We start from the raw sequence: 17,821 nt of genomic DNA on the forward strand, positions 1-17,821 counted from the left end.
TCACCAGGGTTCTGTTACACTGCAGAAAAGTTTAAGCCCAACATCTTATTAAATATTGCCTGTGAGTTCCTATGAAATACCTATTGTGAACACTGGGTGTCACTAGCAGGACTTCCTGTGCGGCAGTACTGAGGAACCAGAGGACCTTTCCTCACAGGAGGACAAGCAGCTGAAGCTGAAGGTCCTGAAGGTCCTGAAGGTCCTGAAGGTCCATGCCCTGAATACTTTTCAGTATTTCAGCCTGTTGAGTTAGGGGGATTTAAATCACTATATAATGTCTGTGATGATAACTAATGATTCAAGCGTCTGTGGTAAACTGGCTAAAGAGTTGATGAGTTGTGGGTTTGATTCTACACTTGGATTAAAATCTATTTTTCTTTGTGTCCCCCATGGCAGACATGTTTTTACTCAGAGCATCCTGGGTTCAGTGATAACTGTCACTACCTCATAAAAGCTGAACTGTCCTTTAGTTTCAAACAAACTCCAGGCAACATGTTCGAGTCATGAGTCGACAGTACGTATATTTTTAATAATCCTATACTCTGTTCACGCAGCATGTAATCATCATGACCAGGTATGGCCTACAGTCAGTGCTTAAAGTCAATCATAAGGTGCCGGAACACAAAGTGGATATGACAGCGCAGGGATGACGAGACGAGCACAGATCCCAGATCATCAACACACACATGCCCACGTACAATGCTTCAATTTAAAATAATATCCATGGTATAAATGTTATGACAATAATTTACAATAATTTAATGCCCACATCACCACAGGTGGGACCATAGGCGTCAGATACGCCGGGGACACCGTCCTGGTAGACAGTGAGTGATGCGTTGTTTCTTTTCAGCACCTGTGAGGTGAACAGCTCTCTTCTGATTGTATCGACTGTGCCAACCAGGCTTGTGTTCTTGTAATGTTTCCGCCTCAAAGGAAGTAAACAAGTGATCTGTAGAGATGTCCCGCCCTTTCCTGTGTAAGGCTTTTTTTTTTTTAGCTTTTCAGTACGTCGTCTCATTTAGTTCATCTGTCTTGCTGCTATAACAATGCAAATGTCCCTACTGTGGGACAAATAAAGGACTATCTTATCTTAGATGAATGCACCGTAACAGTTGAGCGGCAACATTGATGTAGGCTACGTTACATAACATACGTGATAGGCTGTTGCAGTGTAGATTCCCATCAATCAAACAAATCACACATATTTTTAATGTTTTAATGACAAAAAATGCAACATTAGTATTTATCAAGTCATTTATTTAGCTACTATGATAATATAAAATAAAAATTTAAGTATTTTTTAAGTAATAATAAGGAGATCTGAACCTCAAGTGGGGGGGCACAAGCATTTTTAAGGGCGGGCCCGGCCCCCTATGGCCTGCCCACAGTGACGGGTGTGTGTCCGATAAGTCCTTTAACAAAGAGCCACTGTCTCACTGTGGTTTGGCTTGTTAAGACTGTAGATCTCAGGAGGGAAAGAGTCCCGCCTCCTACTCTTGTCAGTCATCTTTGAGATGATCAGGTGGAACAGCTCCACAATGTTGAGGATCACAGAGAGGACAGCCATCGCCAGCATAAAGACAATAAAGATGCTTTTCTCAGTGGGTCGACTGATGAAGCAGTCTACTGGTGATGGACATGGGTAGTGAGGAAATGAAATCTTAGTCGGCATGAATATGAACCCATAGAGGTAGTACTGGCCCACGACGAATGCTGCTTCAAGCAGGATCTTGAAGAGCAGTTGCATTATGTAGCTAACCAGCAGGACACCCTTGAGTTGCACTTTGCCATGTTCATCTGAATACTTTGGAGTTTTAACCATCCCGTTCTTCCCAATCTTCTGCTCCAAACGCCTCCTCAGCTTGTCTTCTCTGCGAATCACCAGCAGGACATGGCCCAAGTAGATGAGTGTTGGTGTGGATACGATGAGGATCTGGAGAACCCAGAAGCGTGTGTGAGACATGGGGAAGGTCTGATCGTAGCAGGCGTTCCTGCAGCCAGGGCTTTTGGTGTTACAGTCCATGCTTCTTTGTTCATCGCCCCATATTTTATCCACACCAGCAGCCAGGATGAAGATCCTGAAGAGGAAGAGAACACTCATCCACACCTTCCCCACGACAGTGGAGTGGGACTGCACCTTATCCAACAAACCCGACAGGATGGACCACTCCCCCATGATGCCAACCTGTCAATGAAAACAACCAGCTCTGATGAATACATCCAACCAAACCAAACTTTTCCAAATCACTCCACCCGTTTCTGTGGAGGACTGAAAGTGCCAACATTCAATTAAAGAATTACTTAAATGTGTCATTAATTCATTCAAATACCAATTAATTTTATATAAACAACATGGTCCTGTGTTGCAGTGCATCATTCATTTGTTTTATCTGTCAAACTGGCCCATCAAAGTCAGTGGACGGGGCCAACGCTGATCTAGTCTGATCTATTGCTTTGGTCTGAAGTAGCATGCCTGGTGACGGTTCAGCAGGTATCTGTTGTGGCTGAGTACGCAAGTATGTACTCCAGGTGTACGCCTCTAGTATATACTCGCCAAGTACAGAGTACACAAGTATGATTCTTCAATTAGAACAGCTACTTCCTTGTTCTACTGTTTGAATGGCGGGTGGCGCCAAAGTGCTTAAGCCTCATTAGGATGTTCCAACAAGTCTGTTAGAACCCTTCAGTTCATTCAAAATGCTGCAGCACGAGTTCTGACAGGAACTAGAAAGAGAGACCATATAACTCGTGTTAGCTTCTCTACACTGGCTCCACCCACAGTTTAGAATTCAATTTCAAGGCCCCTTCATACCTGAAAGACCTAGTCTTACCTTATCACCCTAACAGACCACTTAGGTCACAAAATACAGGTTTACTTGTGGTTCCCAGAGTCTGTAAGAGCAGAATGGGAGGCAGAGCCTTCAGTTACCAGGCTCCTCCTCTCCTGTGGAACCAGCTTCCAATGACAGTTCGGGAGGCGGAGCCTCTCTCTGTATTTAAAGTTAGACTTCAAACTTTCCTTTTTGATAAAGCTTATAGTTAGAGCTGGTTCAGGGAAACCTGGACCATCTCTTAGTTCTGCTGCTATAGACCTAGACTGCTGGGGGATTTTCCTGTGGTGCACGCACATTCACTCTCTCACACTCAGGGTATGAATACTTCCCTCTCTCTCTCTCTCTGTATCCTTATCTTGCAGGTTGCAGGATCCAGATCCAGTTTTCGACGCTATCCATATCATACATATCATCACCATAATTATTGTGCTATAATTAAAAGTCGATATCATTGACTGTATAAACTTGTAACCTGATACAGTTGTTGTGTATCTGCTCCTGGTCTCTCTCTCTCTTCTGTCTCTTCCTCATCTCCCTCTTGTCCTCGCTGTTCATGGTCTTGAGAAATGGAACAGAACTTGGACTGAGACTGATGACGTTTCACAAGCACACACAAGTATGGATGTTGAGAAACGGTCAATGATTTTTCGTGGGTGTAAATAAAGTTTTGTTTGATAGAGAATCTAAACCAACATAGTGGTGAATAGCGCCACCCAGTGCATATGAATGTGTTTACTAGCTCTGCATCAATCCATTATCTGGAATTGATTTGTCTTGACTTGATGTGTAGGTTAACCAATCAGGTGTTAGAAATCCGCCCACTGACTTTGATGGGCGAGTTTGGCAGATAAAATAAATTCATGATGCAACATGGACCATGAAATAATTAAATATGTTTTTTTTTTTACATATAATTGGTATTTTAATGAATGAATGACACATTTAATAACACATGTATGTATTTAATTCCAATCTAATTAACTAATGACACATTTTGGTAATTATGTAATGGTGTATTTATTTATTTATTTAATGTTGGCACTTTCAGTCCTCCATAACTCCCTCTTAAAATCAAATGACCTGGGGGTCACTTGAAGTTCAAATCTGGTCAGGAGGGGGCCCTTCAAGTGAAAGAAAACCAACTGTTCAGTATTATTTAGTATTTGTGCAGTTCACAATAAATATATATCTGTCATGCTAAAAAGCTCCCAAGGATGAACCAGACTTGTGCAAGTCCACATTTCTCTTCCTGATATCTTGGCTCATTTCTTTTGACTTTCCCATGATGTTACACAAAGAAGCAGTGGGTTTCAGGTGTGCCTTAAAATACATCCACAGGTGTGTCTCTAATTCACTCAAATCAGAAGCTTCCAAAGACATGACATGTTCATTTGGGCTTTCCCAAATTGTTTAAAGGCATAATAATCTTAGTGTATGTCCATGTTCTGACTTTGAAGAAAGTAATAAAAGATTGTCTAAAAAAATCTTTCTCTCATTATTCTGACATAATAGAAATACATTTGGTCATCCTAACGGACCTAAAACAGGAAAAGTGATTGTCTGATTTCATGTCAGACAGTGAGAAAAAAGCATATGTGTCTTTTTGTATAGTGTATGTAAACTTCTGGTTTTTAACTGTAAGTCAGAGAAGAAGACGTTGGAAAACAAGATGAAGAAGAAAGATATGTAAGCTAATGAAAGCTTTTTTACTGTCAATAAAATGGACACATAATATATATAAAAAATATAATTATTACATAATCCAAAGTATTATTAAATAAAATAAAAAACAAGTGCAGCAGCCACAAATATGTTAAAAGTGATTATTTCATAATGAAGTGAAAATGTATTCCATCTGGTGAGGAGAACCTGACTGAACAATGAATTAGACAAATATCTGTAAGTGATTAATCATTGAATTCACATTTGTGTTAGAAGTCTCAGCACTTCCTACCTCAGTGATGATCACTTTCTTGCTCAGTCCGTCTCCTTTGCAGGACTGAGATTCTCTCACTTCTCTCTTATAACAGAAGCAGCAGTTGCAGAATCATCAAATTCCATCCACAGTCCCCCGCACTGACGTCGTCCAACCACAGCGTCTTTGGGTGTCACTCCAAATCAAGTCACGTCCTCTGATGTTGGGGACACATGAGGTGGAGGGTAGAGAAGAAAAACAGAGTTGCCATTTTAATGGAAGTCACATGGCCACTGACATGTTCTCGCAAAGACATCAGGACAAATGTGAAAAGTAACATTGTAACATTAATTGTTTGTGGCGTCTTTCATCTGAAAACAGACTCTGTCAGGCAAAACTATCAGACCTGAGTGAGGGAGCCGAGCAGGGGTGGGCGCAGACAATAACGAGAAGTAGAATTCACTTCTGAAAGTTGTTTGTCATGTTTCCAGTGGTTTCACACAAGTAAATAACATCCTCCCTCTGTGACCGTTAGTCACATTTCTGGACATTTGATAATTGCACATTGTCTGGGTGTGGTGGTGAAATCAAAGTGTTGTTTAAGGTGTTCATGCTGTGGCTCTGTGGGAGGTAAGGTCTGTTACAGCAGGGGCAGGGCTCTTAAACTCCAATGACCTGGGGGCGCCTCGAGTGAAAAAAACTTCAAATTCATTTCAAAATAAAAGTTGTAGTGGCGAAAGTACACTTAATTCCAAAGCCACTGAATAGTCGTTAGCTGTAAGCAGGTTTCAACTGGCTTGACTCGTAGGTTCTGTTGTAATTCATCAATCATGAAGGCGAGAGAGAGTTGTGTGAAGGATTTGCACATTTATTTCCACAACAACAAACAACAACAAGTGCCTCTTTAATATTTCACATTGTCTGGGTGTGTTTAAGGTGTTCATTCTGGGACTCTGTGGGAGATCTGTGCTGTGTCAGCATCTGTTACAGGAACCGAGAGTGACAAAACCTTTTTCCTAGAATCATCAAAATCATCACATGATTAGTTGAGTAAAAGGAGAAGCTGTGAAATGTAAGTGACTAAACTCACAGACTGTATTTAAGAGCCATTTTACTGGATCACATCTTCTGTTGCTGTCTCTCTGAAAGCTGAAGCCTGGCAGGTAAGGATCTCTGTGTTTCTTTCATTTGGAGTCAAAGTAGGGAGTGATTATCACTCTATGGATTAATTCTTATCATTATTATTATTGTTATTGTTATTTTTATTATTATCATTATTGTTATTTTTATTATTATTACTGGGCAGCCCGTGGCCAAGTGGAAGGGGAACTTGGCTTGTAACCAGAGGGTTGGGGTCAAATCCCCACCTGGCCCAAAAGGGCTGGTGTACCTCTGAGCAAGGTACCCAACTGCTCCTAATTCTAGGATGGGTCAAATGCAGAGGAATACTTTCCCTAAGGGGATTAATTAAATTATTTTGTTGTTGTTGTTCCTCTCTGGGTTCATTCTGGTGGGTATTCCATCAAGCAGGCTAAAGGCAAAGCCAAGCTTAAATGGCCAGCTTAGCACCATCTATGATCAAAGAATGTCCAATAGACAGAAACAGAGACACACAACTGTCATGGAATGATAAAATAATATGTAAAACATAAAATATATAATAAAATATAAGAAATGATTTATACTAATAATTATATATTATCTATAAGTACATTAAAGAACATTATCACCAACATAAAATATAATAAAAAATAAGACACAAATAAATACAAAATTAAACTAATTAGCAAAAAAATATAATAAAAGGAAATTTAAAGAGATCATCATTCTTTTGATGTAACAAGGGTTAGGGTCTCTGATTGATATGAGATAGATGATTGATTTGCTGTCACCTGCCATCACTTACTGTAATAGGGCTCCTCGTCTCCATTGAATTGCTTGATTTGCTGAATGATTCTAGATAAATAATCAATAGATCTGTCATAGGATTATTTCCTATAGAATGATAACCAACATTGCATTTCGTCATGTAATAATCTACCATCAATTGTATGATAAATGTGATGAGTCATGTAAAATACTTTGATTAAATGTAGCCTATTATTATCAAAAATGTAGGCAAGGCTACTTTATATAGCACATTTTAGCACAAGGTGATTCAAAGTGCTTTACATAAAATAAAATGAAAATACAACAATTCAACATATAGCATCTGGGACCAAATACAGAAGTAGCACAAATACAGCATGTAAAAATGACAGGCTTAAATGAAAAGGATATCAATTCTATACAATTGGCCATGCAGGAAATAAATGAAAGCTATCCCATCGATTTGCATAACATTCAGTTGATAAATGTGATGAATATCACGTTCTAACATTACTACTAGGGCTGCCAAATGATCAAATATGGAGAATTTCACATAAATTGCAGTGAAACAATAATGCTATTTTAATTATGTTCATATAAATGTTACTTATTAGGGCTGTCTTTTTGTTCTTTGGGGATTTTCCTTGTAATTGTAGGGCTTTGGTTGCATTAATAGGTCCACATAATTGATTAGTTTTGGAAAAAACCATCAAGAAATCAATTGGTAGATTATTGTCTACATATATGTTGTCCCTTTGATGGAGGATTTATATAACATGATGATGCTGAAATACTTCATTTTTCTTTGCAATATTCTGCCACGCCACATCCCTCGCTTTATTGATTGCAGCGGTATTGCCCTTCTTTGGGATTATGTGGCTGTAATCCTCATATACCTCCATGAGGGGGGGTTGCTCCGCTGCAGAGAACATCTCTGCACGTTCTTTTCCTCTTGCTTTTCGGCATTTTTGACAGTTTCCGCACTCGACTAGAATGGGCTTTTTATTTTCCCTGTGGGCGTGCACAAGTTGAGGCTTAACAGGTGAGGCTTGACTAAGCGTCAAGTGGAGCCAGCTGATTTCACTTGATGGAACGACTTGGAGCTAGATTGGGAGGTGGAGCTTAGTCAAGCTTCAAACTAACACCTAAGTCTGGCAATTCTTAGCTACGTTGATGGAATGATGATGATGTAGTGATGATGATGTGATGATGTAGTGATGATGATGTGATGATGTAGTGATGATGATGTGATGATGTAGTGATGATGTAGTGATGATGATGTGATGATGTAGTGATGATGATGTGATGATGTAGTGATGATGATGTGATGATGTAGTGATGATGTAGTGATGATGATGTGATGATGTAGTGAGGATGATGTGATGAAGATGTAGTGATGATGTAGTGATGATGATGTAGTGATGATGTAGTGATGATGTAGTGATGATGTAGTGATGATGATGTAGTGATGATGTAGTGATGATGTAGTGATGATGATGTAGTAATGATGATGTAGTGATGATGTAGTGATGATGATGTAGTGATGATGTAGTGATGATGATGTAGTGATGATGTAGTGATGATGATGTAGTGATGATGATGTGATGATGTAGTGATGATGTAGTGATGATGTAGTGATGATGATGTAGTGATGATGTAGTGATGATGTAGTAATGATGTAGTGATGATGATGTAGTGATGATGATGTGATGATGTAGTGATGATGATGTGATGATGTAGTGAGGATGATGTGATGATGATGTAGTGATGATGTAGTGATGATGATGTAGTGATGATGTAGTGATGATGATGTAGTGATGATGTAGTGATGATGATGTAGTAATGATGATGTAGTGATGATGTAGTGATGATGATGTAGTGATGATGTAGTGATGATGATGTAGTGATGATGTAGTGATGATGATGTAGTGATGATGATGTGATGATGTAGTGATGATGTAGTGATGATGTAGTAATGATGTAGTGATGATGATGTAGTGATGATGATGTGATGATGTAGTGATGATGTAGTGATGATGATGTAGTGATGATGATGTAGTGATGATGTAGTGATGATGTAGTAATGATGTAGTGATGATGATGTAGTGATGATGATGTAGTAATGATGTAGTGATGATGATGTAGTGATGATGATGTGATGATGTAGTGATGATGTAGTGATGATGATGTAGTGATGATGATGTGATGATGTAGTGATGATGTAGTGATGATGATGTAGTGATGATGATGTGATGATGTAGTGATGATGATGTGATGATGTAGTGATGATGATGTGATGATGTAGTGATGATGATGTGATGATGCAGTGATGATGATGTGATGATGATGTGATGATGTAGTGATGGTGATGTGATGATGTAGTGATGATGTAGTGATGATGATGTGATGATGCAGTGATGATGATGTGATGATGATGTGATGATGATGTGATGATGTAGTGATGGTGATGTGATGATGTAGTGATGATGTAGTGATGATGATGTGATGATGTAGTGATGATGTAGTGATGATGATGTGATGATGCAGTGATGATGATGTGATGATGATGTGATGATGTAGTGATGATGATGTAGTAATGATGTAGTGATGATGATGTGATGATGTAGTGATGATGATGTAGTGATGATGTAGTGATGATGATGTGATGATGTAGTGATGATGATGTAGTGATGATGTAGTGATGATGATGTAGTAATGATGTAGTGATGATGATGTAGTGATGATGTAGTGATGATGATGTAGTAATGATGTAGTGATGATGATGTGATGATGTAGTGATGATGTAGTGATGATGATGTGATGATGTAGTGATGATGATGTGATGATGATGTGATGATGTAGTGATGATGATGTGATGATGTAGTGATGATGTAGTGATGATGATGTAGTGATGATGATGTAGTGATGATGTAGTGATGATGATGTGATGATGATGTGATGATGTAGTGATGATGATGTAGTGATGATGATGTAGTGATGATGTAGTGATGATGTAGTGATGATGATGTAGTGATGATGTAGTGATGATGATGTGATGATGATGTGATGATGTAGTGATGATGATGTAGTGATGATGATGTGATGATGTAGTGATGATGATGTAGTGATGATGTGCTTTTAAATCCATTTCTCCTTCCCTTTAGATGTTAGTTTCCAGCCATGGGTGACTGGTCCTACTTGGCCTTACTGCTGGACAAGGTCCAGTCTCACTCCACTGTGGTGGGGAAGATCTGGATGAGTGTTCTGTTCCTGTTCAGGATCTTTGTTCTTGGTGCTGCTGCAGACAAAGTGTGGGGAGATGAAGAGTCAGAGTTCTACTGTGACTCTTTGGAGCCAGGATGCTCACACGCCTGCTACAACTGGATATTCCCCATCTCCTATGTTCATTATTGGGTGCTGCAGATCACCTTTGTGTCAACACCCACCCTGGTCTACCTGGGCCACGCTATCCACATCATCCACAAAGAGAAGCGGATGCTAGCACAGCTACAGGGCTGCTCTAATGAAAGTGCACTGAAGAAACCCAGGTATACAGATGACAGAGGGAAGGTGAAGATAAAAGGCGTCCTCTTTGGCACTTACATGACTCAGCTGGTGGTTAAGATCCTCCTGGAGGTGGGATTTGGTGTGGGCCAGTTCTACATCTTTGGTTCAGTGTTCATGGTCTCCTACTTCCACTGCAACATGTCTCCACCTTGTGCCCGTCTCACCGGTGCCCAGTGTTTCATTTCTCGTCCCACAGAGAAGACGATCTTCATCATCTTCATGCTTGTGGTGTCCAGTGTGTCGGTGCTCCTAAACATCATTGAGATCATCTACCTGCTCTGTAATAACAGGAGGAACGCCAGGAAAGAACGTGGAGCTCAGCAGCGTTTTCCCAGTGTAAACCCGGGCTGGGAGGGACAGAGCAGCCACTACAGAGGCTTCCCACTGTCACCTCTGCCTGCTCACAGTCTGACACACAGCTCCACTGATGAAAAAGAAAGAAAAGAAAAGGACACCTGATGGATGACATGTCACAGCTCCTTCTTCTGCTGACATCTCCGACTTCATGTTCAAGAGGCTTTTCACAGATGTGCTGCTGCTCACAATAATCAAGTTTCCCCAAAGAAGAAATGAAACCAAAATAAAACTAATCTGAAATTTACAAATGATTGTACATTAATTTACTGTAAATATAATCTATGTAGTGATCCACAGCATTGTTTTTCATCATTACATTTCAGATTGATTGAATAATCCCACAGCATTTGTAGTTTCCTCTCGACTGTAAGCCTGTGATGAACCGTCATGAACAACCTGACAGTCCACATGATTCTGTGAGTGCATCTCAAAACATGTTTGACCCATGTCATATAATGTTATAAAAGAACATTAAAGACCTGAAACTAAAAACTGCAATAGATGTCTTTAGTCATACTGTACATGAACCCACATTACCTGCTTTCATCCACTAGGTGGTGCTGTATACTGAGGAATTGCTGTGTGAGGGAAGCAGTTTGATGGAAAGTTGACAAGAACAAGATTTCTATATCGAAACCATTTCGTTTTTATTTATTTCAGTCTTTTAAAATACCATTTTATTGAAACCCTTGCTGAATCTGTTTCCTAAAATAAACACACTAGATTTGTATAGATTGATGTGCGTTTGATTCCCGTCTCCTCTCGTCTACATGCCGACGTGTCCTTGGGCAAGACACTTAATAACCCCACATTGCTCGTGACGGCTGTGTATGGAATGAAAGATGTCAAACACATTTGTTCAAATGTATTCAGCATAAAGCAGACAGTGATGTGTTATTATGAGGAGTTTAGAATTCACCATGAACATAATTGTACCATTCTTATACTCAAAGAACAAAGTGTAGACAAACATGTAAGACATCACGTCAGGTGTTAACTCACAAATATAATATACTCGTTTAATCTAAAGTTAGCAAGTTGTATGGAATTCAGTCCAATTAGTTTGACTGAATTCAATTGATTTAGATTTGTTTCTCTCTTTCTTTGCTCAGTGTGTGAACTGTTGTGTTTCTGCCTTATTATCTGCAGTGTATGCTGTGATTTGGCACTACACGAATAAAAAGCCTGATTTCTGACTTTAATCTCGTAATTATTATCTTTTAATTTTTTGTAAATAACAATAATAATAATAATAATAATAATGATAATAAAAATATCTAATCTGGCCACAATCCTCTTCCATATAGATCAGATCTTAATCAAATACTATTTAAATGATTCCACAATACTTCCTACACGCACGCACACGCACGCACGCACACACGCACACACACACACACACACACTCAGGCTGCCCCGCTCCTGACGTAGAGATCAGGTGACTGTGGAACTTCAGTGACGGACTCTTATAAGAGAAGTTTGACAAGTTTGGCGTCAGTCTCGCTGCTGCGCTCTAACGTGGATGTGAGCGGAGGACACACTCACTGCGGCCTCTCTGTCTCTCACTCACTCTGCGGGTAAGTTTTGTTTTTCAACACGCTGATTTCTCCTTCTCTCTGTCTGTCTCTCTGTCTCTCTGTCTGTCTCTCTCTATGTCTGTCTGTCTCTCTCTCTGTCTGTCTGTCTCTGTGTGGTCCCGTTGGAAAAGCCGAGTTGCGCCTCAGACTTCATGCAGCGCAACTTCACAAGTTGGAGAAGTTTCTGATTCTCTCTTTCAAAGTGTTTTTGTTGTTCAGAGCAAAAACTTATTATACATGTTTCATTTTTCAAATTCAAGGCTTATTCGATTTTTCCCTCTTTTATCAAATATAAGATGAAATCGTGAGACACTGAGTTTATTCCCTGGATTTTCACATATTTAATCCCATTTTTTTAAGTGTTTCTTTTTCTCTTTTTCTTGAGATTCGCGCTCATGGTCTGAATTTGACACGAGACATGAGCCAAAGTGAAGTGCAGCTTTTGTCTTCTGCTTCTATTGTTCTGCTTTGTCTTTGCTTCATTTCACCAAACAAACTCATTCAAGTAGAAAGTGGCGGGACTGTGTGTGTGTGTGTGTGTGTGTTTCTTCTGTCATATCACCCTTTTCTCTTTAAAGCAGGGGTCTCAAAGTTGCGGCCCAGGGGCCACATGTGGCCCTCCGATCGATTTCATGTGGCCCTCCAAACAATCAAGTTGTAACGAGTCATTTCTATATGGTTTTATTTTTAAATTAATAGATTAATTTTGCATCATAAATATATATATTTTTTATTGTTGGATATTAAAACAACCACTTTTTGAAATGATCCAATCCAATCCAACTTTATTTGTAAAGCACTTTAAAACAAACACAGTGCTGTACAGAATAATGGATAAAAGACGGAAAAGCTCACATGAGGCAATAGAGTACATATTAAAAAAGGAATGATACGGTATATTGATACGTCATTTTGAGCTCATAACGTTTGCTTTTCCCAAAAAAAGTGTGTAGTGTATAATAAGATAAGTGAGAGCACATGCACCATGTGGGTCAGACTCAAGGCTTCCACTTATCCATTGATGTTGTAGTGAGCTCAGTTCAGGGTCTATCATCGTAGTGTTGTCACTGTCTCACAGCACTAATACTCATTCAACTCTCATACTTTCTTAAAAGTAAGAAAGTACAAATGTAAAGTGTCAAAGGTTAGAGTTGATACATACAGTACATGCAGTTCATATCGTCACGTGTAGGTTTTAACACAGGACATGCAGGACTAATCCAGATGAGTCAGAGATCTGCAGAGGAAACTGGTCCCTCGTTAAAGTGAGATAATAGCAGGAAATAGTGGACAGCCAGTCCAAAGGCTTTGGACTGAACTGCGTCACACTGGTCAACAGGAACTCAGCTGATGTTCCATGTTCCCACAGGAAGTGTTGTGTGCATGTGCAGGGGGTCTCAATAAGCAGTGAGGAAAGCTCACCACAGGCTGCACTCACCAAGTCTACTCTGCCTCGAACAATCACACAGCAACCTCATTCCGAACAGCTTGGCTTTCAGTAGATGTTCTGCTCTTCTCTGCTCTTCTTCCCTGCTCTTCTTCTATGCTCTTCTCTGCTCTTCTCTGCTCTTCTTCTCTGCTCTTCTCTGCTCGTCTCTGCTCATCTCTGCTCTTCTTCTCTGCTCTTCTCTGCTCTTCTTCTCTGCTTTTCTCTGCGCGTCTCTGCTCATCTCTGCTCTTCTTCTCTGCTCTTCTCAGCTCTTGTTCTCTTCTCGTCTCTGCTCTTCTCAGCTCTTCTTCTCTGCTTGTCTCTGCTCTTCTCTGCTCTTCTTCTCTGCTCGTCTCTGCTCATCTCTGCTCTTCTTCTCTGCTCTTCTTCCCTCCTCTTCTTCTCTGCTCTTCTCTGCTCTTCTCTGCTCATCTCTGCTCTTCTCTGCTCTTCTTCTCTGCTTGTCTCTGCTCGTCTCTGCTCTTCTCTGCTCTTCTTCTCTGCTTGTCTCTGCTCATCTCTGCTCTTCTTCGCTGCTCTTCTCTGCTCGTCTCTGCTCTTCTCTGCTCTTCTTCTCTGCTTGTCTCTGCTCTTCTCTGCTCTTCTCTGCTCTTCTCTGCTCTTCTCGTCTCTGCTCTTCTCTGCTCTTCTTCTCTGCTCTTCCCTGCTATACGTATATATGTATATATTCACTCATTCATTCATTTTTTCTTTTGCTGACAGTTTAATTCTATATTCTCGTGCTGTTGTTGCACAAACTGCCTGAAATGTGTCCTGCACTCAGTAATCGGTTTAGCTTCAAATGTCTAGTTTTGTCTCATGCAATAATGAAGCTGTTGTATCACAGATGCAACATGACTGCAGAGGGTGTTCATCTTCTTAAAAGACCCACCAGAGTCCATGTAAAGGTGCATGTCTTCATAGTATTGTGTGTATAACATCTCAACATGCCCTGTTTTTCACCAGCTAACACTCTCTGAGAATGGGCGACTGGAGTGCTCTGGGTCGTCTGCTGGACAAAGTCCAGGCCTACTCTACTGCTGGAGGGAAGGTGTGGTTGTCGGTCCTCTTCATCTTCAGGATCCTGGTCCTGGGTACGGCAGTGGAATCCGCCTGGGGAGATGAGCAGTCAGCCTTCAAGTGTAACACCCTGCAGCCTGGTTGTGAAAATGTCTGCTATGACAAATCTTTCCCAATCTCCCACGTCCGACTGTGGGTCTTGCAGATCATCTTTGTGTCGACGCCCACACTCCTGTATCTCGCCCATGTCTTTTATCTGAACAGGAAGGAGCAGAAATTCAACAGGAAGGAGGAGGAGCTTAAAGCTGTGCAAAATGACGGAGGTGATGTCGACCTCCCGCTCAAGAAAATTGAGCTGAAAAAGCTAAAGTACGGCATTGAGGAGCATGGTAAAGTCAAGATGAAGGGGGCTCTGCTCAGAACCTACATAGTCAGTATTTTCTTCAAGTCCATGTTTGAAGTGGGCTTCCTGCTCATCCAGTGGTACATGTATGGTTTCACTCTGAGTGCAGTCTATACCTGTGAGCGCTCCCCATGTCCACAGAAGGTGGAGTGTTTCCTGTCCCGACCCACAGAGAAGACCGTCTTCATCATCTTCATGCTGGTGGTCTCTCTTGTGTCCCTGTTGCTCAACATCATCGAGCTGTTCTATGTGTTTTTTAAGAGGATCAAGGATCGTGTGAAGGGCCAACAGCAGGCCACTCTCTTCCCAGGTGCAGGCACCCTGAGCCCCACCCCTAAAGAACTGTCCACCAACAAGTACTCCTACTATAACGGCTGTTCCTCCCCAACAGCTCCACTGTCACCCATGTCCCCCCCAGGCTACAAGCTGGCCACAGGTGAGAGGGGAACTGGCTCATGCCGTAACTATAATAAGCAGGCCAATGAGCAGAACTGGGCCAACTACTCCACAGAGCAGAACCGCCTCGGCCAGACTGGTGGAGGAAGCACTATTTCAAATTCCCACGCACAAGCCTTTGACTTCCCTGATGACACCCATGAGCATAAGAAACTCTCTTCATCAGCAGGACACGAGCTACAGCCTCTGGCATTGATGGACGCCAGGCCCTGCAGCCGAGCCAGCAGCAGGATGAGCAGCCGAGCCAGGCCAGATGATCTGGACGTGTAGACCCTGGTCCTCCAAACCACCTCTGAGAAGCAGATTCACATAGATTCACATGAGAGGTGGGACTAACCCCAATCACTGACATTCAAATGATTATGTTACACTGTCAGAGGTACTTTATTTTTTAGCAGAGCAAGCCCAGCTGTAAGAGAACACCACTGACACATGTCTAAAGAGGTGTTTTTCATTCACTCATCATGTCACTCCCTCACTTCTCACTGGCCTAGGTTGTGTTTCGTCTTGTTTTTCCTAATTTCTGCATTTTTATTTTTATTTTTATTTGTATAATACTTTACTCTGTTGATCAATAAGCGCCGTCCGTTTTAAACAACAGAAATGATAACAACAGAGTTCACATTATCAGGCTGAATTGACCTGTCAATTTATATACTAGGTTTTTTCTGAGTGGTCTTAGAATGGCTGTTTTTGTCTCTTGAATAATTTATTCAAAATTCAACAATGTGACTGGTAATGTAAACGTATCACTGATTCTTTCATTTGGAATGCCCTTTCTGCGGCCAATGCAGTCTAACATTCATGGACTGTCTAAACTCATATCACAGTTTTAGGGTCTCACTAAAATACATACATGTTGAATAAGGTTATGGAGGATCTCCTTTAGAGTCTATAACACACTTGTGTTCAGGTAAAATGTCCAGAATGATCAGGTAAAGTCTGTGATGGACTCAGCCATCAGTCGCTCATAGAAAAGATTTCAGAATGAACCGTTCTAACTAACTTTGTCCATCACGTTTTAGCCTTTCAGTCACAGACAGGAGGAGAATGATTTCTGTCAGTTGTAGTGAATATTTATTGCTTGCCAGGTGTAGGACACCTACCACTAAGAAAAAGAATTGACTACTGTCCAGTATCTATTACTGATGGAAAACATTAACATCAACTCCCCACAAAGTGTATATTTATTGACAGTAAAAATGTTTTTTTTTTCTTGAGTAACTTTCCTGATAAACTTTGAATTTATGTGCTCTCATGTTTTCATTTTGTGCTTTTTTGGGTGGGTGTGTGTGTGAGGGAGGCGGGGCTTATGTGTGGCTTCCTTAAAGAAAGGCTTTATCATTGACATTCATTCCACATGTGTGTTTCTTTTCGTTTTTGTTGGAGCAGTAGCGACAGACAGTAGAGTGATTATCTATGTTTGACATATTTGAGTGAATGGTAGGTCATGTTATAATTTCAGTTTCAGATGTAACCATTGCTGCTTGAGAAGTAGATATTTAGTACTGTACATCAAGCTAACTGTGTCACTATAAAAATGTGAGTTTTTAGAAGACTGCTTATAGATCTGGACTAATATTTAGTCAATTGTAATAAAATATTTGCCAAAGTAGCTCCACAACTCCACCACACAAGGATTTTCTCAATTTGAGATTTTTTTTTGGTCATTTTTAAATTGTCGATTGTGCATCTTTCTGTCGGTACGTATGTCATGGATCTTTCAGCTACAATGGCGTTTGCACTGAGATCTTGGGGATAGAGATGTAATATGATGCACAGTGAGTGTAAAGAGTTTTCTGACACACATGTTACTAATTTATTTTATAACACAGGAATCACTACAGAGATGTCTTCCAATGACAGATAAGGAGCAATAGTTATTCAGACAATGCTAATCCATGGGGATCCACTGTTGTACAGTGCAAGTGCATGATAGCAAAACAAAGCCCATTAATTGTATCTGTGAACAGCTATTTTAACCAATAAATATTTTCTTTCTTAATCACTGACTGATTGGCTTCATTGCATGTCCTCCTTGTCATCACTGCTCGTGTTGTACATTAAACATATAGACATGAGTTATTGAGATTTACATGTTTAATCATTTGACTTAGATAAATAGTTTCATTATGCCGTTTCCATTCTTCATGTGTTCATGAGTTACAGGTCTTCAAGGCCTTTTAATAGAACAGTGTCATGAAGGCTATATTATCATAGTGTTCCATGTCTGCATGTTAGAAAAAGCTGTGTCTGCAGAGTAATACAGTTTTGGTAACTGTGTCGTTTTAATAATGTGACTTCAGTTTTGACCGAAACTGCGTTTGACTGAGTGTCATTCGTTCAATATCTTACTTTATGGTGGGTAAGTGTCACAACCGAACAAGGACT

General features: G+C 40.5%; 3 protein-coding genes across 3 annotated transcripts; 2 read left to right on the forward strand and 1 right to left on the reverse strand.

The window, feature by feature from the left end:
• Positions 1-1,205: 1,205 nt before the first annotated feature.
• Positions 1,206-4,840, reverse strand: LOC131443164 (gap junction Cx32.2 protein-like). The gene is made up of 2 exons (XM_058612568.1): positions 4,792-4,840; positions 1,206-2,188 (listed from the first exon to the last, which is right to left on the reverse strand). Exon 2 carries the CDS (start codon positions 2,177-2,179, stop codon positions 1,418-1,420), a length of 762 nt encoding a protein of 253 aa, XP_058468551.1. The 5' UTR covers positions 2,180-2,188; positions 4,792-4,840; the 3' UTR covers positions 1,206-1,417.
• Positions 4,841-5,829: 989 nt separating this feature from the next.
• On the forward strand, positions 5,830-10,780 carry LOC131443162 (gap junction Cx32.2 protein-like). The gene is made up of 2 exons (XM_058612566.1): positions 5,830-5,915; positions 9,786-10,780. Exon 2 carries the CDS (start codon positions 9,802-9,804, stop codon positions 10,645-10,647), a length of 846 nt encoding a protein of 281 aa, XP_058468549.1. The 5' UTR covers positions 5,830-5,915; positions 9,786-9,801; the 3' UTR covers positions 10,648-10,780.
• A 1,232-nt stretch (positions 10,781-12,012) lies between these two features.
• Positions 12,013-17,435, forward strand: gja1b (gap junction protein alpha 1b). Its single transcript, XM_058612560.1, has 2 exons — positions 12,013-12,122; positions 14,518-17,435. The coding sequence occupies exon 2, from the start codon at positions 14,534-14,536 to the stop codon at positions 15,698-15,700; it is 1,167 nt and encodes a 388-aa protein (XP_058468543.1). The 5' UTR covers positions 12,013-12,122; positions 14,518-14,533; the 3' UTR covers positions 15,701-17,435.
• Positions 17,436-17,821: the final 386 nt, after the last annotated feature.

Source organism: Solea solea, chromosome 17, assembly GCF_958295425.1.
Source record: "Solea solea chromosome 17, fSolSol10.1, whole genome shotgun sequence".
NCBI lineage: Eukaryota > Metazoa > Chordata > Actinopteri > Pleuronectiformes > Soleidae > Solea > Solea solea.

Excerpts from the sequence above, each read along its gene's own strand:
- LOC131443164 (XM_058612568.1), bottom strand. The coding sequence starts at position 2,179 with ATGGGGGAGTGGTCCATCCTGTCGGGTTTGTTGGATAAGGTGCAGTCC.
- LOC131443162 (XM_058612566.1), top strand. The coding sequence starts at position 9,802 with ATGGGTGACTGGTCCTACTTGGCCTTACTGCTGGACAAGGTCCAGTCT.
- gja1b (XM_058612560.1), top strand. The coding sequence starts at position 14,534 with ATGGGCGACTGGAGTGCTCTGGGTCGTCTGCTGGACAAAGTCCAGGCC.